This window comes from Protomyctophum parallelum (genome assembly GCF_964188405.1).
Source record: "Protomyctophum parallelum genome assembly, chromosome: 4".
Taxonomy (NCBI): domain Eukaryota; kingdom Metazoa; phylum Chordata; class Actinopteri; order Myctophiformes; family Myctophidae; genus Protomyctophum; species Protomyctophum parallelum.
This window is the reverse complement of record NC_139700.1, coordinates 12,551,293-12,571,525: the sequence shown is the minus strand read 5'-3', so window position 1 is coordinate 12,571,525 and position 20,233 is coordinate 12,551,293. Positions and strand designations below refer to the sequence as shown.

The following is a 20,233-nucleotide window of genomic DNA, read 5'->3' as shown; positions in this document are numbered from 1 at the left end:
AGTTAAATAAAACACCCATGTGAAGTGAGGGGCGCTCTTATCACCATCACCATACATCATCTCTTTCTGGCCAATCACAATTTGGGTCCTCACTTTTGTCTTCAATGTTTGTGTTTACACATAAACACTCAAAACTGGCCATTCATTGTCAATGGCTTGAAGCTGGACATAGGAGGTGCTAGCGCCCCTCAAAAATAAAAAAACACTGAGGACTTTATTGTGTATGGCGTAAATGTGCACCACTTTCTGCAGTGTTAACAGATGGTCTGACTTAACCCTTTCATGACACATATTTGCAAAAACTTGGGGTGACATAATTTAGAGTATATATAGCTTTCCCCCCCCTTTCCGGGATGACATGGTCGCTCAGGTGTGATGCCTTGAAGCATTATGTCTGTGTCCCTTACCCTCTGACAACATGTACAACGGTAGTAGGTAAAATTCATACAATGGGTATTACAGGCATTGCATTACCGGAGGGGCATGAATGCGATCCCATGGGCTTCACCCTAGTATTTATGCCGGCAAGGAACTTAAGAAGAATACATTACGCCAACGGCATCGCATGAAAAATGACTGTATCATTTACACTCACTGTATAGAGACAGAAACCAGGAGTGTTCAAACCATCAGCACTGGTGCTTGGGGCTATTGTAGAGGGAACCTGCCAAACAAAACTACATCTACTTTTCCTGCAGGGATGCTGGCGTCAAATTAAAATAGGTTGAAGACCCCTGAATCACAAATATGTTGTCCTTTATGTAATCATCAGCATCACATCACACACACAGGGTTGCTTATTTATGGATAGAATGAGGGATACCATCCCAATTTGATTATCCAGACAGTGTGAGTTTTAAGCCTGAGGTTTGGTCTCTTTGCATTCTTACAAGATATACTTATTGTGAAGTAATGCTAAATGTGTTTCCTGTCTTCCATCGTAGTTGTTACCTGTCTTGAAGTGTGTTCTTGTATCTCATTTTGAAGGAAGGGTAATGTGTTTCCTTTCTTCCATTGTAGTGCTTACCTGTCTTGTCTCACCTTCCCTGATGTTTAATTGGTTACTGTGTCTTGTTTTCCCAGCCAATCCATGTTTTTGATTTGAGTTCACCTGTGTCTTGTTAACTGGTTAATTTGATCCCGTTGACAGGTAGCCTATACTCGTGGGGTGTCCATGACGAGTAGGCTCGTCTTAAGGCGTTTGATATCGCTATAACATTGCCTTGTGTTTCATGTTTTGAGCCGCTCAGGTTGCTGTGCACCGTTGCAAGGGACCCGCCCGCGCCGTTTGTGTTTAGGTATATTTTTTATTTTATTTTCTTTAGGTTTATTTATTTAGCACGTAGTACAAAAAAGAGCGATAGCCTGCATCCACAATACTAGAGGGAGCAAGAACAACGATCTGGCCACATCACTGCCACCCAAGCGTGGAATGCCTTGAACCCTTCCCTTAAAAAATGCAGATCACTGGCTTTCTGAAACAGGCCTGAAAATCCACCTTTCAGTAGGCCAAAGGGAGAGGAAATATTCACTTCTCCCGACAGGTGATCAATCCCCCACCCCCTCTTTTCCACCCCCTTTCTTTTTTCTTCCAATGTGTACATATAGTGCCTTTTATTTTGTTAGTCTGAACTGCATGTAGAATAGGGCTGCATGCCTGCAACTATACTGGGTATACTTTCTTAACGATTCTATTGAATGTTGTTATAGAGTGTTGCAGTCCCCCTTTCATGACGACGAGTGGCCCGGAACAGAATTTCTCAGTTCATGTTTCCCATAGATGTTTCATTATCACATCTTGATGACTTGATTCACCATGTTACATTGCAACGTCATGGTCGCTGGCTTCCTTTGACAATGAATGGTATAGACTGCATCCGTGTGAAGTTCTGTGAATGCAACAATTACAGTAGTTCTCCATGGGCTCTTGCTGTGGGAGACTGTTTTAAATGTTCCCAAAATGTTCATCCTAGATCATGGGAATATCACAGAGGAATCCTAAACAGAGCCAAGAACACAAACTTAGTGTACTGTAGACGAAATTGTGCACACATGTTTAAAAGCATATAACTGTATCATCCTCCTCTATGTTCTTCAGTATAAACTACAAACACACTGGTAGTGGAACGACATCGTTTAAATAGTTCCTTGTCATTGCTTCACCAGCCAAACAGTTAAACTGTAAACAGGAATACAATGACCGCCTCTTCTTCCCTTCGGGCTGATTGATATGCTCCACCTGGAAATAGAACAAAGCCGTGTTTTTCCAGCGAAGAAACAACACTCTGTGATTTTCCATTGTTTGGAGAGTAGAGCAGAGAGAGGGAGGCTTTGGGGGGCCTTCTATGTCATCATGACAAGTGCATATCACTCTCCAGACACATGCAGCTCTGGAGGATGGTGTCGTTCAAGACTGTGAAAAAGACAATTTTCTACTCCAATATTAAATAGTAGCAACAACAAAAAACAACGTAAAGAATTATCCATGTTCCTGCGTATCAGTCTCGGCTTTTGTGCTGGTTCTGGACAACGGTGTATGCCACCGACTCAAGGCCGGGCACTGCACTCCCTGTGGGGTTGTGGAACGCGTGTGTCAAATTTGAAGTCGGTGGGGCTCAAGTTACTTGGATTACAGACATACAGGTACATACAGTACACACACACATAAGAGACTTGGTGCATTTATAGATAGATAGATGAGTTTACATTATGAAAGTAACACATTATTGGAGATTAGCAATCACGTACTATGGTACTTGTCATTGATCTTAACTGGAAGTGTGTGTGTGTGTGTGTGTGTGTGTGTGTGTGTGTGTGTGTGTGTGTGTGTGTGTGTGTGTGTGTGTGTGTGTGTGTGTGTGTGTGTGTGTGTGTGTGTGTGTGTGTGTGTGTGTGTGTGTGTGCGTGCGTGCGTGCGTGCGTGCGTGCGTGCGTGCGTGCGTGCGTGTGTGTGTGTGTGTGTGTGTGTGTGTGTGTGTGTGTGTGTGTGTGCGTGCCTGTGTCTGTCCATCTGTCTGTTCTCAGTTGTAAATCCATTGGCAACTATATACCCACCAAACTTTTACCTATATTGGGTCTTTGTATAAGGCAATATCAAAACAAAACTGTCGTTTGCACAATATCGTATATAGGACCTGGCTACAGCCATGTGTAGTTGTGCTTGTAAATTGATGATGCTTAGTGAGGAGAGGACGATATATGGCAGAGTTACTGTATAAGGGCTGAACAGTTTTTCTCCGTGATTTTCTCAGTTGAGAGGGTTCAGCACAACACACTATTCAGACGGTTTGGCCACATGAATGTAGACCACTGCACAAGTGCTTCCCAAAGATGGTGCATGAATGGAAAAACGTTAAAGTTTATCTCCTTGTAAATGGATTTTACAGTATATGGATTGGATAATAATGGCCCTCATGCACCAATAACTTTTGCTCTTACATTTCTTCCAAGTCCAGTCAGATTCATGAAACATTCTTAAGTCGGCAGAATTGTTTGTAAGCATGGTCTTATGATGATGAATCCAAATCCTCCTAATTAGCAACCTAATAGGGAACCGTCCCACCAATCACATATAAGGCATTGGGAATTCACTTTCCTACCCGTGTTCACCCAGGTGGGTGTGGTTTTGCATGACTCCATGGCCTTGCCTGCAGTCACACCTGTGTGTGATTGCAGCACACAGAAATCACAGGACCTCACACAGAAATAAAGTTGAGTCAAGAATACCTAAACTAAAGTCTAAATATGGTGGAACACCAGACTCCAAACATTAAAAATGTAAAAAACAAAAAAATGTGATGGTACTGAAGTGAACAGACATTTTCATATTTTCAATATTTCAATATTTCCAATATTCATGAATGTATTTTATTTTTTATCTCACAATAGTCAACTTTCACCACTAGACATCAATGTAAATTGTTTGAAATTAGCATATTATCCATATGTCATGTTCAGAAGTAGTGGATAGTATAGTGGATAGTAGTGGATATAAAACATTTTAGAACTGTCTGGAGGGTGGATATGCTTGGTATGTAATGGTGAGAAAATAGGGGTGTTGAGGGTGATATGGTGGTACAAGGGGTGGGATAGAGGGGCTTGCAGGTAGGAAGCTTACAGGAAAATGGAGGTGGTGGCTGTCGGTATATGGGGTGGGGGTGGAGGATGATGGCGTGTGTGTGTGTGTGTGTGTGTGGGTATGGTGCGTGTTTGGGTCAGGTTGTAAACCAGTGGTTCTCAAACATTTTCATGTCAAGGACCCCCAAATTGACATGCATGCAGACCCCCATATGAAAATATTTTCTGCTAGGGAAATGTTTTGAAGATTTTATCAAAATGTTTTGAAAATAGCCCGATCTACAAGGTCAAAATGGGCAGTAATGGGACGCGTTTGTGAGCTCGTAGATTGGCTATTTTCAAAATATAAAATGGGATTAAAGTGGTAAAATGTTCCATATTTTGCTGTGGACTGCCTGGAACTTCCTCAAGGACCCCTTGAGGTCCTCAGACCAAACTTTGAGCATCATGCAGAGGGCGCTGTTTTTCCTTTATGTTTTCAGACTGCACTTAACCCATTTAGGCCTAAGGCCGATTCTAAAAACGCCTCTAAATCCTGACCTAAGGCTTCTGAAAAACTTCAAATATTTATATAGCAGCATCAAAATTTTTGAATACTGTACATACTGTACAGAACCCAAATATGGGTTCCCGGCCTGAGGGGGTAAGATACCAATATGGGTTCCCGCCCAGAACAAAAAAGGCACCCTAAGAGTGCTCCACAGTGTGCGTAGATTCTGTTCTTACCTACAAACAAATCACAGCTAAGAAAACATTGAGGGATCCCAAAACCTTCTTAAAAACTTCCTAAGTGGGTCTAAGAACAAATTTCCTCTTAAGAACTTCTTAAGAACGGTTGGCGCATTGCTCGATGATAACATGGTGTTGCCTGGATGTATTGGCTCCCAGTCAAGTACAGAATTGACTTAAAAATACTCACCATTACAGTCTTATGGCGGAGGCGGTAGGCCAGAGGGGGCAGGTGCGGCGGTGAACCAAGATTATCCAGCGCTTGAGCAATGCACTACCTGCCCCTCTAGACCAGAAAGCACGCTGGCTGGGCCAGGCTAGGGCCTCAAGAGTCAAAGCCACTGGGCCACCAGTGAAACAAATGCAGATGATGTAAAACATAATATTAGAAAGCAATAGAGCACCGAAGTCTGACGTCAATAGGGCGCAAGTCCACGGATTCACGTAGGCCTACATTTTATTTGCATTGTAATCCCCATAGGAGGATTTTAGATCGCCTCATATAAGAACTGTGTTTGGAAAATACATCCTGGCTGTTTCACTCATATGGATATGAAGAATGAACTGACTGAGAGAAAACGCTAATGTTACTGCTGCTGAATTAGTTACTCCCCGACAATTTTGCCGATACACTTTGTTTATTTTTGAACCACAATAGCTTTATGAGATGATTTTAAGATGACCTCATGTTAGAGAAATTACTTCCCTGAACCAGGGGATGAGCGAGTGACATCAGGACTTCGGTGCTGTATAACAGCTTGCACTAAACTTGCATCTGAGGGGATTTAGCTCTTTACTTCTCTGCCAATTTTATATCAGAATAGAGGTAGAGTAGTGAGTAGTGACTCAACATTTAACTATTCATTCAGAACCACTGTCCAATGGACATAAAGCACTCGTTCTCAGGACAGTTTCCTGAATAATTTTCATCGCTCAACTTGGAAAAGACCGAACTCTTCATTTACACCTGCAGCATATTTATCTCCTCAACTGTTTGGAATGACTTCCCTACATAACTACTGGTGGTTGTGTGTAGGAATAACCATGCACTCTGAAGTGATTAAACAAGTTGTCGTGTTTGGATGTGCACCAGTTTGGAAACACGTGTTCATTCATTCAAGTAGAAAGATAACGTGCTGTTTCCATGGCACTAGAGCACTGTTTTGGAGCGATTAAACTGGCCAATGACTAACTTTGACGTTAGCTGAACTATCCAGTAACACGTGTCCTTAAGAATATTAGCATATTAGCATCATTTACACTCAAGCCAGTGATTATCCAAACTCCAGTACAAACTCAAAAGTAAAAGAAAATCCAACTTACAAAATACCACAGACTATCATACATTTAAAATGCAAGTATTTTCTCAGAGCAGAATCGGATTTCTTTGCAATAGTATATAAACAAAGTTGATTTGGTTCAGCAGCGTACAATTTGCTTCATGTGTTCTTCTCAACATACAATTTTGGATCTATTATTATCTATTAGTATCTTTTTTCAGATGTATAAATGCGAATGAATTACTCACCACGAGCATTTTGCATCTCCACATTATAATTATTGCTGGTTATAATTAGATATATAACCGATTATACATTCCAGGCTGATTATAGCCTCCATGCAGTGTGGGTTTTGGCTGAAATGGCTAGATATGCACGAATATACACTATAGTCACACAAACCCATTTTAAATATGTAAATTATTATTATTAGAATCCCTCAGTGATTATGGCTTTCTATCTGGCTTTTCGACTAAGAACTAGGAGAAAAGAATGTTCGTCGACTACCTTTTTTCACTGGGGAAAACTAAATGAAAACTAAGCTATGATGACTAAAACTAAGAGTAATACATTGACAATTTCGTCAACAAACTATAGACTAAAATGTTAGGAAGGGACTAGTGGACAAGAGATCCAGTATAAGTCTATACATACTCGTTGTGAGCTTGTAGATCTGCTATTTTCAGCAGCCATTATGACGGCATCAATACATTTTACGCCAAAATACATTTTAGTCGAATAAATCAACTGTAGATTTAGTCAACTAAAATGTTATGATATTTAGTAGACTAAAACTAGACACTAAAACATTCCAGGTGACTAAAATGTGACAAAAACTAAATGAAAACTATTCAAAAGACTATGACTAAAACTAAAATCTAAATTTGCTGTCAAACTCAACACTGGTTCCAAACCTTTTCAGACCCAACAGAGAAATTATGTTTGACCCAAACTAGTGAAAATAGCAGATCTATAGGACCTCTAGATCTCAGATCTCTAGGACCCAAACTAGTGAAAATAGCAGATCTATAGGACCTCTAGATCTCAGATCTCTAGGACCCAAACTAGTCAAAATAGCAGATCTTTCGCAACGCATTGCGAGCTTGTGGATCTGTTATTACCTGTTACCTTCTTTTTCCTTTATTTTTTAATTGAATTTAATTATTCGATTTATTTTATTCATTAAATACTTTTGGAAAAATGTTGATAATTGTTTTTAATTGATTGAAGATGTGACTAATTTGATGTTTCCTACTCTCACCTATGGTCATGAAGTGTGGGTCATGACCGAAAGAATAAGGTTGCGAATACAAGCGGCCGAAATGAGTTTTCTTCGACGGGTGGCTGGCATCTCCCTTAGAGATAGGGTGAGAAGTTCAATCACACGAGAGAGAGAGTATGAGTAGAGTCACTGCTTCTTCGCCTGGAAAGGAGCCAGCTTAGGTGGTTCGGGCATCTGGTTAGGATGCCTCTCGGGCGTCTCCCTAGGGAGGTCTCGGGATCCCCCAGGAGGAAGTCACTAATGTTGCTCTGGAGAGGGAAGTCTGGAACACTCTGGTGGAGCTATTGCGGTTGAAGATGGATGGATGGATGAAGATGTGACCTTTTTTTTTTTTTTTTTACTTTTCTTTTTTAAATCTTTTGAAATAAATATTTCTTTCATGTAGGCACATGTAGCACAAAAAAGGGCATATTATTTCCTTGTGGTTTGCACATGGCAGGACCCCATGTGCATGGAAAAAGTACTCAAATGTTTTACTTAAGTAAAAGTATAAATACTGCAATACTGTATTCAAAATGTACTCAACTAAAAGTACAAAAGTATAAAAGTAGGTCTACTCATATTGCAGAATGTCAAAATGTGTACAAAGTCCTTTGAGACTCTACAAGCTCACAATGCGACGTGCAAATGTTTGTCGACTACCTTTTTTACTAAATAAAAACAAAATAAAACTAAGCTATCCATGACACTATGACTAAATTTTGACGATTTCGTCGACAAATAAAAACTAGACTAAAAGGGAGGGACTATGGTGGAGAAGAAAGGGATGTCTGGAGTTAAAATGGTAAATGGTGCATTTATATGGCACCTTTATCCAAGGCACTTTACATAGATTGTGCATTGTACATTCACCCATTCATGCACCGATGGCGGCGGAAACCATGCAAGAGATCCAGTAGAACTAAAAGAGAACTAATTTTATGTGCTCTGAAAATATCCGATCTACTCGTCTATTTTCAGCATGCAACCAAGTGTAAAATCTGCCATTACGACGGCATCCAAAGCCCGCTAAATTTGTATATTGACTGTACATTTAGTCGACTAAAATCGAATGATATTTTGTCGACTCAAACTAGACTAAAACTAAAACATTTCAGATCAGATGGCTAAAATGTGACTAAAAACCAAATGGAACTGGATTCAAAAAGTGACTGTGACTAAACTAAAAAAATCAAAATGTGTTGTCAAAATCAACAGTGCATGCACAGGACCCCATGTGGAGGGGATGAGGTTTAGACATGGACTGTAGTCCCTCCCACATGCAGTGTGTGGCATTCAGGTGCCGTTCCCTCCCTCTGTGTATAAAACTCTCACATTGGCTGCAGTGTAAACTTCACATCACATCTCATGGTCAAACAAATAAAAATAACCTCCAGTGGCTTGAACAAGGCAACTTTAACAGCAGCTACAGAACACACTTGGATGCACACTATAACACATTGATTGCTAGTGTATAAGGTGAGTAATGATTTTTATTTATTTATTATTATTAATATTATTATTAGTAGTAGTATAGTAGTAGTAGTTTTTAAGATGTTTGTCGACTAAAACTTCAGTTGATATAGTCGACTAAAATGTATTTTGGCGGGCCTTGATGCTGTCGTAATGGCTGATTTTACACGTGCTGAAAATAGCCACTATAGCCAGCAACATTTTAGTCTAGTTTTTTTTTTTTTTTACGAAATTGTCAATATATTTAGTCTTAGTTTTAGTCATCATAGCTTAGTTTTCATTTAGCTTCCATTTAGTTTTCGTCAGTGAAAAAAGGTAGTCGACGAACATTTTTTTCATAGTATTAGTCGACGAAATCAACACTACTGAGTATTGGACATCATAAAAGTATCTGGTAGTTTACATTGGAGTACATTGGATTGGTGTTTATTTTTAATAAACCCACCATAGTACTTTATTAAGGAAATAACTAACCCTAATCATTTTAGTTAAAAAAAAAAAAAAAAAAAAGTATTGGCAGCTATCTAGTCAGATCTCACATAATAATATGGCTTAGTTGGGATATACCCTGATCATGATGCATATATCTATAGATAAGGCATTCAGAATGTTCTGCATGTGTGTGATTATGATGATTAGGTTTTCTCACAAACATTTGTAATGTTTCTTTTCTTCTTTTTTTTTTAACGATTTCATTGTTTAGGTTTCTGTTCATAAAACAAAACCACATTTTGCCTTATTAATACGGGGGACAATAAAGGGTTGAACTTTGAACCGTAGGCCTATATATTGTAATTGACAAAACGCATCCATGTGCTGACTCCGTGTGCCTGCATGCAGACAGCACCTTGTCTGCGCCTGCAGCCACTATTCTGTGTGACAGACAGACAAGCAACCCTGCGTCTGCGCCTGCCCTGCAGCCACTATGAGGCTAGCACTGCACACGGTCCTCTGCTGGTGCGTTCTCATCACGGTGCTGCCACTGGGAGGGATAGGTGGTGCAACAACGGTGGACTTCAACTCCACGCTGAAAAAGAGGTGAGATGACTTCAGTATTGTTTTTGGCAGCTAATTTCTATTTTTTAAGTTTAGTCATAGTCTTTGGAATTAAACTTCATTTAGTTTTATAGTCATATTTGAGTCGCCTGGAATGTTTTAGTGTTAGTCCAGTTTTAGTCGACTAACTATCATAAGATCGCGACGCATTGTGAGCTTGTAGATCTGGTATTTTCAAATGGCCGAAATGTATACTGTAGCCTAGTAGGGCTGAAGTGGTCAATATGTTTTGTAATGATGATCAGAATCTACAAAGTAACTAGTAACTAAAGTTTTCAAATAAATGTATAGTGAAGCAAAAGACCTGAGATGTAGTCGAGTGGAAGTAAAAGTACTGGAAATTGGAAATATTCAAGTAAAGTAGCCTACAAATAACTCTGAATTGTACTTAAGTACTGTACTTAAGCAAATTTACTTAGTTACTTTCCACCACTGCTGGTATTTGGTGTTAAAAGTTCATAATGAAAAACTCTTGTTTTTGATTCAAGAGACATTCTTTTGAAATTATACACGGATGTTACACGGTCTGTAAACTATACGTATGTCAAGAGTACATACAGTAGAAGGACATCCAGTTACACTATGCGTGTGTATTATCCGAATACAATGGTTTAGATCATTTGATTTCGATCATTCGATTTTGAGCATCTGCCGATACAGATTTTTCCCAATCCGATATTTCTATTTTTATAGAACACGTTTGTGCCATTTAAAAATGACGTGATCGGCCCCAATCGATTTCCGATCGCGTGATTGGATCGGGACAACCCGAACCGAATTCAGAATGAGAGAATGTTGTGCATTATGTGTGGTGCAGGTTTAGACTGTGGCTGCAGAACCGCATGAGAAGGGACATCCGCAGCGGCTCGGTGGCAGCCAGCAGCGAGGAGGGGGGTGGACCTGAGATCTCCTCCGCTGGAACCGAGCAGCGACTACAAGGAATTACAGAAGCTTTTGATTTTCTGTCCAGGTAAGGAGAAAACCCCCCTTTTTTCCTTTTTTTTTAAACAATATATTTATTGCATTTTACAAACAAACAATACAACAGAACAATACATAACACATCAGACAATACAATTACTTAAAAATGAAAAGAAAAAAATACCTAATAGAAACAGTTTTGGGTCAAGCTCAACATTTATCAACAATATTTACTTCTTCCCAGAATTCTTTCACTCTTGGGCATGCCCATAGACAATGGAAAAGTGTACCTTTGTCATTACCACATCTGATACAAGTATCTGGAATATAGAAAACACCGTTTTACTTTCATTCCAGTGTTGATTTTAGTCATAGTCTCTTGAATAGTTTTTTATCACCTGGAATGTTTTAGTGTTAGTCTAGTTTTAGTCGACTAAATATCATAAGATTTTAGTCGACTAAATTAACAGTTGATTTAGTTGACTAAAATGTATTTTGGTGGTCCTTGGACGCCATCGTAATGACTGATTTTACAATTGCTGAATATAGCCGATCTACAAGCTCACAACGTGCCGTACTGCGACGCGTTGTGAGCTTGTAGATTGTCTATTTTCAGCATGCAACCAAATGTAAAATGACTTATACTGGATCTCTTCTCCATAGTTCCTTTCTAACATTTTAGTCTAGTTTTTATTTGTTGATGAAATTGGCAATATATTTGGTCTTAGTTTTAGTCATTGTAGTAATGAACATTTTTCGTCATAGATTTAGTTGTCTGGGTCTGGGGACCACCAGGGGTCTGTCCAAGTTGACCCTTAGTCTATATGAATCACTCTGAGAGTTCCAATTGTATACCTCTCATAATTGATTGAACAGAGAATTTTACGGTGTAGATTGATGTCCCAGGGCTAAAAGATGATTTCATCAAATGGGGTTCCGTCTGTCCTTGGCCTATATAGCAGGAGTCCTTGAAATCACTGCACTATAGATGACTGAAAGTGTCAAAGATGATGTCATTAAACCCCTGTGCTTTTCATCTCAACTGCATTTTTATGAGCTGAGTTCCAGAATGAGATACCTGCCAAATCATTACAAAATAATTACATTGATTATTTTTTACAGGACACTGTAATTCGTGTTATTCGTTGACGTCACAATTATGGCATTCAGACTTGACTCTTACATCACACTCCACAGGCAAATCAGAGCACTTGTTTGAGCCAGAAAACCCCAGTCCTGCAGAAAATCTACTGAATGTTAAAAGTTCATTTTTTTGGGTGCAATTGAGCACAGAAGATAATTACAACAACTTTTTTGTATGTCACGATCCCTTTAACTTATCTAATTTATACAGTAAAATCAATGTTAATTTAACTCTGAGAGTGTACAAATGTTACATTTGTACACTCAGAGTTAGAGACCCATTTGGTCCATAACTATATCATTTAGCTGCGGATCCCCTGGAACTCTCTCAAGGACCTCACTTTGACCCCCATCATCACCTCGTATTGCTATAAATATCCTTCTCTCTTTCCGCAGCTTTGGTCCGAACCGATCCAAACGGTCTGGCTGCAACCTGGCCACGTGCGCCGTCCACGACCTGTATCACCGACTGCACCAGCTCACTGACAAGCTCAAACAGCCCAACGCTCCCGAGCAGAAAATCAAGCCCAATGGCTATGGCCGGCGCCGGCGCCGCTCCGCACCGGAGCTCCAGTATGCCAGGTCTGCTGCCCTCCTCCAGGACGGGAGACAAGAACCCTGCTGTAGCCATGGAGTGGAGCACGGGGGACACGCTGCTCTACCGTCCCTGGACTGAGGCATGCATGGAGAGCCACATAGAGAGAGAGAGGGAGGCCCTGGCATACCCTATTTGTTGTTGTTGCAGCTGATGGAGATAAGTCCCCTCGGAGCTTCTACTCAGAACATTGCTTTAAGGCAGAGGTTCCCAATCACTGGTTCAAGTACCACTGGTGGTACTTGAGCCCCCCTCTGGTGGTACACAGAGGAGTCGTCCAAAAAAGGAGAAAAAAGACAAAAGTGGAATTTATATTACTACAGTCAGTTATTCTGACCAAGCAATTGGTTGAAATAGGCTATCCAGCCGTGCTGAAATTACCATGACAGCACACCTAACAGTTATAAGAGATTTGAGAACGGATTAATCACAGTGACATTAGAAATGTCATCAGTTGTGCTGATTAAGTGACAGAGTTTTGTCAGAGTACAAAGGTTGGGAACCAATGCTTTAAGGCATGCATAGAGAAATGGCAGCTATTATAATACACCTAACGTATATCAGGGGGGGGGGGACTGTGTCAAGGTCACTTTGAGTGAATGCACGAAGATGGAGATTTGTGCTGCAATTATGTGTGTGCACGTGTGTGTGTGTGTGTGTGTGTGTGTGTGTGTGTGTGTGTGTGTGTGTGTGTGTGTGTGTGTGTGTGTGTGTGTGTGTGTACATGTGTGTGTGTGTGTGTGTGTGTGTGTGTGTGTGTGTGTGTGTGTGTGTGTGTGAGAATGCACGTGTAGTGTCTTTGTGGTAAAATACTCTAGTTGATATCCAAGTTCCAGTGAGTGTGTGTGGTATGTGGATGATTTCACTTCAGACCTCTGGGACTTGACAAGAATTTCTGTCTCTTCTTCAGCTTTAAAAGGAGCAGGACCTAGGATACTTGGCATTGTGGAAAAGAAGGTTATCCCTGAAGATTTTCCTCCCAAATCACTCATACCCTGCATGGACTGAGGATGGAGCAATGCAAGACACCGCTGCCACATGCAATTTTATTGACTATTTTTGAATGTTGAAAAAGTGTTTGGACTTTTGGTGTTTGTTCCCATGGAGGCTCCACTGCGGTGGACAGTGGCTGAAGTGCAATTCATAGGCTACAATTGTCAATTTGTATATCACGTAGTACAAAAAATATAATAAATAATTACCAGTTTGTAAATAAGGGGATGTTTAGTATTATCAATTTAAGCACACAACTCATGTAAACTATATTTTTATACTACCAAAATACAAATTAAATGTAATTATCTTTTTTCTGAATTTAAACCTCAATGTATTTAAGTATTTAATGCAGGTTAAATGTGTGGCTATTTGTTTTTTTTGCATGAGAATTATGCATCATGATATGAAAATATCAAGGAACTATTATCAAAACCAAAACCTTGTCATTGAGTTATATTCGTCATTGTAATGACTTAATTATACCCAGTGGAGAATGTGTAACACATGTAATACAATGGCAAAGATTGCTGCTCTGATACAGTGCAGGTAGAACTTTTGAAGTCATGTTTTTTTTTTAAAGGACATCTGCTTGGCTGATGAAAGTCATTCACAGCAACTGAAAGGTCAGCTGTAGTGAGGAAGGGGTCACTTAGTGTTTGGCTGTCGGCGGAGGAATTTTTGGTTCAATGCCATGGAATGGAATGGAATGGAATGGAAGGGCTGATTTGTTTAGCTATGCAGCAGCAGCTGGCCAAGGTCTTCTTGAGAGCAGTGTTGATTTCGTCTACTAATACTATGACAAAAAAATGTTTTTTCACTGACGAAAACTGAATGGGAACTAAATGGAAACTAAGCTATGTTGTGAGCTTGTAGATCGGCTATTTTTTAGCAAGTGTAAAATCAGCCATTACAGGGCATCAAGGCCCGTCAAAATACATTTTAGTCGACAAAATCAACTGTAAATGTAGTCGACTAAAATCTTATGACATTTAGTCGACTAAAACTAGACTAACACTAAGATATTCCAGGTGACTAGTAAAATGTGACTAAAATGAAATGAAGAGACTGTGACTTAAATCAAAATTTGCTGTCAAAATCAACACTGCTTGAGAGCCAATGCAAGTGTTGTGCTGCCACCTACCTTCTGAGTTAGGCTAAATCACATAACATGATGTTTCAGGAAACAATGCAATAAAACTGCTTCAAAAACATGTTCATTGTTGCTGCATGAGTGAACTAATTTTGTCTGTGAAAGCTACCCCAGGTCCAAGCTCAGGATGTGCTATAAGTTTCCAACAGTTTTTGAGTTTAATGCTCTTAAAATCACCATAACTTTCAAAACACAACCTCTGTGGAGCAATAGTATCAGTAGTAGTATAATTAAGTAGTTAATTAAACACACAACCATGCAGGGCAAAATACAGCGTTCTCGTCACTATTTCATGTTATAGTACAGGGGTTTTCAACAGGTGATCCGTGGACCACTGTTGATCCGTAATTGTATCGCATGTGGTCCCTGACCATGCATATAATGTAGGATGTGTTGACTTTAAACCCCCACAGTTGAGAAACAGACAGTGAACTGAATGACCATTATACTGAGGTCAAGAAATTCAACTGAAAAAGGGAGTTAGAATCTCAAAAGGGGAAGTGCACCGGATTGTCTAGTTGAGTAATTATTATTAGGAAATTATTAGTCCATGGACCGTTGGATGGGAAACAGTGGGATGTACAGTACATATACACATGGGATGCACAGCAAGTGTTACAAAAGCACTAATCTTAGCCCATATCCCCACCCACCCAACACAAGCTGTGGTCCCCAAGTTCCTCTTGTTGGTTCTAAGTCAGGGTGGTGTTCCCTCGTTCACAATCAGTTGAAAACCCCTGTTATTGTAGACACGTGGGCATAACAATATGTTTTTGTGTAAATGCCAAAGAGGATGGGATAATGATTTGTCAATTTGATGTTTTAAAAGCAACATGATATAGTGAGTCATGATGAGTCCTGTGTGGAGAATGCATGAGGCGGTCAAATGTTTATAATTATAATAATGAATCAGTTGCATTGTGTTGCACTGTGTTAGACCTTATTTATTTAACAAGGAATTCACACTGGGATCAAACTTAGATCATAGCCAAGAACATTCTGGTGAAGATAGCTAATGCCTGTAACACGTATACGGTGCACAATGACTATTTCCCATCATGAGATGGGAAACACTGTCATGTACTCGGACTATTTCACACGGTATATGTGACTCTTTTTGATACAGAGACAGTCATGGCGGCAAGACTAACTGTTCAGGAGACATATTAATCAAAAATGAGTTAATAGCACAGGCAGACTCTTCACATACTAGACAACTAGAGCATGTCTGAAATAGATGTCAGACCTGAAATCAACATGCAAATATGAAATAAATGCTTAAAACTTTTGCTAGGTTTTGATTGATTGATTCATTCATTAGCCGTTTGCAGAATTACAGTACATTTCAGGTACAACTCAATACAAAAAAACCTGTTAACTGTGAGTGGACGACAACATAAAGCATTACACATGTTTACAATAGGGCCCACCATTTTCAATTCATCAAAACATTTGGAGATGTACGAAAATACACAACTATAGTCAAAACAGAAAATCATCATAGAGGAGGTAAAAAGGTGTAATGTTAGAGTCCACAGAAGTGAACCTTTCAAGTTTTCTCAACTCGCTGTTTTCTGCAAGACATTACTCTATAAGCCATATATCTGCAATATGTCAATTTGAAGATTTTTTAAAGAAATTCAATTACTTATCCTAACGGCCACATGTACATTTGAAGCAATTATATGAAACCTTTTTTTTTATGAAACATTTGTTTATATGAAACATTTGTTTCATATAACTCTTATATGATTTATATGAAACATTTGTTTCATATAATTCAACATTTGTTTCATATAACTCTGAGGCAAACACACAGAAACATGTGTGTTGCTCATCTGTGAGGCCAGTGTGCAGGACCTCTCATGAACACACGCACGCACACCCGCGCGCGTGCGCGCGCGCGCACACACACACACACACACACACACACACACACACACACACACACACACACACGCACACGCACGCGCACACAAACTGATTCAGTGTTTTGCTCAAGGACACTTGATCACAGAACACACAATTTTGGTCTGCCACAATCCAACCTGTGAGTCTCAAGTTGAAGGATGATCTTTTTTTTTACCACTTAATTACTAACCATGCTGACTGTGACTTCTCAAATTACAAGAAAATGCTTGATTTTTTGGAAGTTTAACCTTTGGATGTGCTTAAGTATCTCAAATCAAAGACACTGGAAAACCACTTCAACCCTTAGGCCATTTGAAAATGGCGACGCATTGTGAGCTTGTAGATCTGCTATAATGGGACATTCTGCAATATGAGTACTTTTACTTGCAGTACGTTAAATTAATTTGATGCCGATACTTTCATACTTTTACTTGAGTAATCTTTTTAATATGGGACTTCTACTTGTAACGGAGTACATCTACATTGCAGTATTGATACTTTTACATAAGTAAAAAAACATTTGAGTACTTTTACCACCACTACCCCTGACACAGACAGGGAGAGCTTCTGCCAGCAACAATCCTGGGCTTCATAAAGTTAGTAAATTGAAGAAATAAGTTGAATAACCTGTTGCAGGAACAGGTTAGGTGGGTCGGCTGAGTGTGCAATGGCTAATTTTGGCCATTTTGTCATGTGAGCAATGTGTGAACAGGTTGTCCCACTTAAACAAAATTCATACATTATTGCCTAAAGGGAGAGCTCTCCGGAGACACTGCATGAAGAAGGTAAGGCTTAATCAGATCCTTATTTCCTTGATCAACATCAGCATTTAGCCTAACATGGCTATCATATCCTAATCATGCATGTCATGACAATCTCAATCTGTATTTGGAACCTATAGAATAAATATGATCTGCATGGAATTAAGTGTAGAGTGGAGATCAAGCATGTGTGTTTGTGATATAGGCTACTGTATTTAATTTTAAACACCCAAAATCTCTAAAATCTATTTATTTAAACACCCAAATCTATTCTGCGTATTAAACGCCTGGGCTACTATTTGGAAATATACGGGATGTATAATTAAAAAAGGATTCACAAATCTGGGTTGCACGTGGTTTGTTTAACTCCCTTTGGCGTGAAGTGAATGACCTGGTGGCCTATGATGACCGTCCATAGTCATTTAATGATAAATTGGAGGTCAAGAAATTCAACAGAAAAAGGGAGTTATAGAATCTCAAGAGGGGGAAGTGCTTTTTTATTATTCCCACACACAACAACTCTAAGGTATATTAATGACATAGTAAAATGTTGAAAATGAGTGGTATTCCCCTTTAAGTAAATGTACTTAGGCCTATAGTTTTAGTTACTTCACACCACTGGCCATTACCCAGATAAATGGAATGGAGTTGCAGGTTGATGTTATGTGTGCAAGTGTACATTTTGGCCTGAGGGTGGGGCTAGAGCTAAGGCCATGATCGAGGAGAGGACACTTTTAAAAAACCATGCATGGGCCAACAACATTAAACAAAGCAGATTAAATGCAATCCTACATTTTGCATACTTGTCAGTTGTCCAAAGGAGGTTAGTGGTGGCGATTATGACTTCTCACACAAACACCTTTCAACTGGGCCTAATATGTATGTAAAGTAAACAACATGACATCAGCTTGTGACTGCAACTTGTTCGTTCCTGTCGCAGATGACTCAGCACTTCTAGTCTCAGACAGGAACAAACTGCAGGTTGAAAAGGCCCTCAGCGCTGAATCCATTCTCTTTGGATCAAATAGTAATCTCAGCAAGGCAGATGGCTTCTTGGTTAGAGTGGGTGACAATATTATCACACGAAAAGATGAAATTACCTATCTAGGTTCCACCATTTTTTTGTCTTGTAAAGCGTCCTTGGGTTTCTTGAAAGGCGCTATATAAATCCAAGTTATTATTATTATTATTATTATTATCCTGGAGGCTAATCCTTCCGGTGATAAAAAAAGTCAACCAAAGAACAAGATTCCTTTACAGGATCTCCTCACTGCACAAAAACACCTTGAAGACCCTAACTAACAGGGGCCCTCGGTTTCTTTGACTATGCATGCACCTCTTGGTACCACAGCACCTCAAAGGCCCTTAAAACAAGGCTCCAGACTTCCCAAAACAAACTGGTCAGGTTCCTACTTGGCCTCACCCCCCGAACCCACCTCACCCCTGCCCAATTTGACAGGCTGGAATTGCTTAGGGTCGACGACAGAGTAGGCTACAGCATCTTGCAATGGGTCTGGTCCACAAGATTCACTACACCAACAAGATACCCGCATGTACCTGTCTAAATACTAATACTTCCTTAATGTTAACGAAGTCCAAACCCACAACACCAGAGGGAGCTCAACAAACCATGTGCAACCCAGATTCGGCACAAACAAGGGAGTAAATTATTTTCGCTCCTATGCCACCAAAATGTGGAATGCCCTACCAACAGTCATTAAGACATGCAAATCCCTTGACTCCTTCAATTCGAAACTGGCCCCCGTAAAATCTGAATCCCCCCCCACCACCCACCCCCTTTTCCCCTCACTCACTGTATATGTTTCTTTTCCCTTTTTACCTCCTTTATGATGAATTCCTGTTCTTGGCTATATAGAAGTGTCTATTTGTAGCCTACATCTCTAAATGTTGATTTGAACATGGTGGACCCTCCTGTAAACAAGTGTAATGCTTTATTGGGTCGTCCACTCACAGTTAACAGTCTTTGTATTGAGTTGTGCTTGAAATGTACTGTAATTCTGCAAACTGTTAATAATTTATATTTCAATCAATTCAATCAATCAAAACAGATTCGTGATGAAAACACCATTATCGAAGCTTTACACGTTTTGTCGTTTTCTGCTATGCAGCAGCCAGAACTATCAGGCACAAAGGGTCCATTTGGTTACATTTATACACTCTCAGTTAAGGCAGGGGGTCATATAAATAAAACATGTAACTACAGTAGTAGACTACTAAAAGTGGGCTTTCCACCTCGGAGGAAAAGAGAACCACTGGTGTAGTGGGTGGGGCGTGGCCTCTCATGGGCTTCCATACATCTATGTGTACATCTATGGGCTTTCAGACCAAAGGGGCGTGGCCAAGTTCTCACTGGGATTTGCAGGTAAATACAAGTTTCTGCTCGATAGCAGCAACGATATGTATTATGTAGAATGATGATAATAAATGATAGAATATTGTAGGCTATAGTTGATTAAGCTTATAACAGAACATTCTCGCAGCTTTATCTGCAATGTAAAACAGCCATTTCAAACTTGCCCCATGATGTGACTGTATCAAAGCCAAGGCCATTGTTATGGTGCCATGGCGTGGTCCTCAATTCCTCATAGGCCTATAGCCCAAAGCGTTCTTTCCCGATTCTGAGGTCAGAATCGAAAAAAACGCTACGAGTCCGAGAGCGGCGAGCCTATCTTGGGCTAGTCCTCATATTTGTTATAGCCATATAGGCCTAATGATCTTTTCAGTCAGGCACTTGATGTAAATCAGGTAATTTCGTATCATCGTATGCTAACCTAAATTATGCAAAATTGTGTGGTTTACTTTAACCCAAAGATTTTGAACTGTCTCATAGTCATAGTCAGAAGAGTTATTTGTTTGTGA

At 39.8% G+C, this 20,233-nt stretch overlaps 1 protein-coding gene across 1 annotated transcript; it reads left to right on the top strand.

The window, feature by feature from the left end:
• Window positions 1-8,712: 8,712 nt before the first annotated feature.
• admb (adrenomedullin b) lies at window positions 8,713-13,632 on the top strand. The gene is made up of 4 exons (XM_083762346.1): window positions 8,713-8,826; window positions 9,661-9,858; window positions 10,694-10,846; window positions 12,337-13,632. Exons 2-4 carry the CDS (start codon window positions 9,746-9,748, stop codon window positions 12,614-12,616), a joined length of 546 nt encoding a protein of 181 aa, XP_083618472.1. The 5' UTR covers window positions 8,713-8,826; window positions 9,661-9,745; the 3' UTR covers window positions 12,617-13,632.
• Window positions 13,633-20,233: the final 6,601 nt, after the last annotated feature.

Coding starts and splice junctions, on each gene's coding strand:
- admb (XM_083762346.1), top strand. CDS start 9,746: ATGAGGCTAGCACTGCACACGGTCCTCTGCTGGTGCGTTCTCATCACG. Junction 9,859..10,693: donor AACTCCACGCTGAAAAAGAG/GTGAGATGACTT, acceptor TGTGTGGTGCAG/GTTTAGACTGTGGCTGCAGA. Junction 10,847..12,336: donor GCTTTTGATTTTCTGTCCAG/GTAAGGAGAAAA, acceptor CTCTTTCCGCAG/CTTTGGTCCGAACCGATCCA.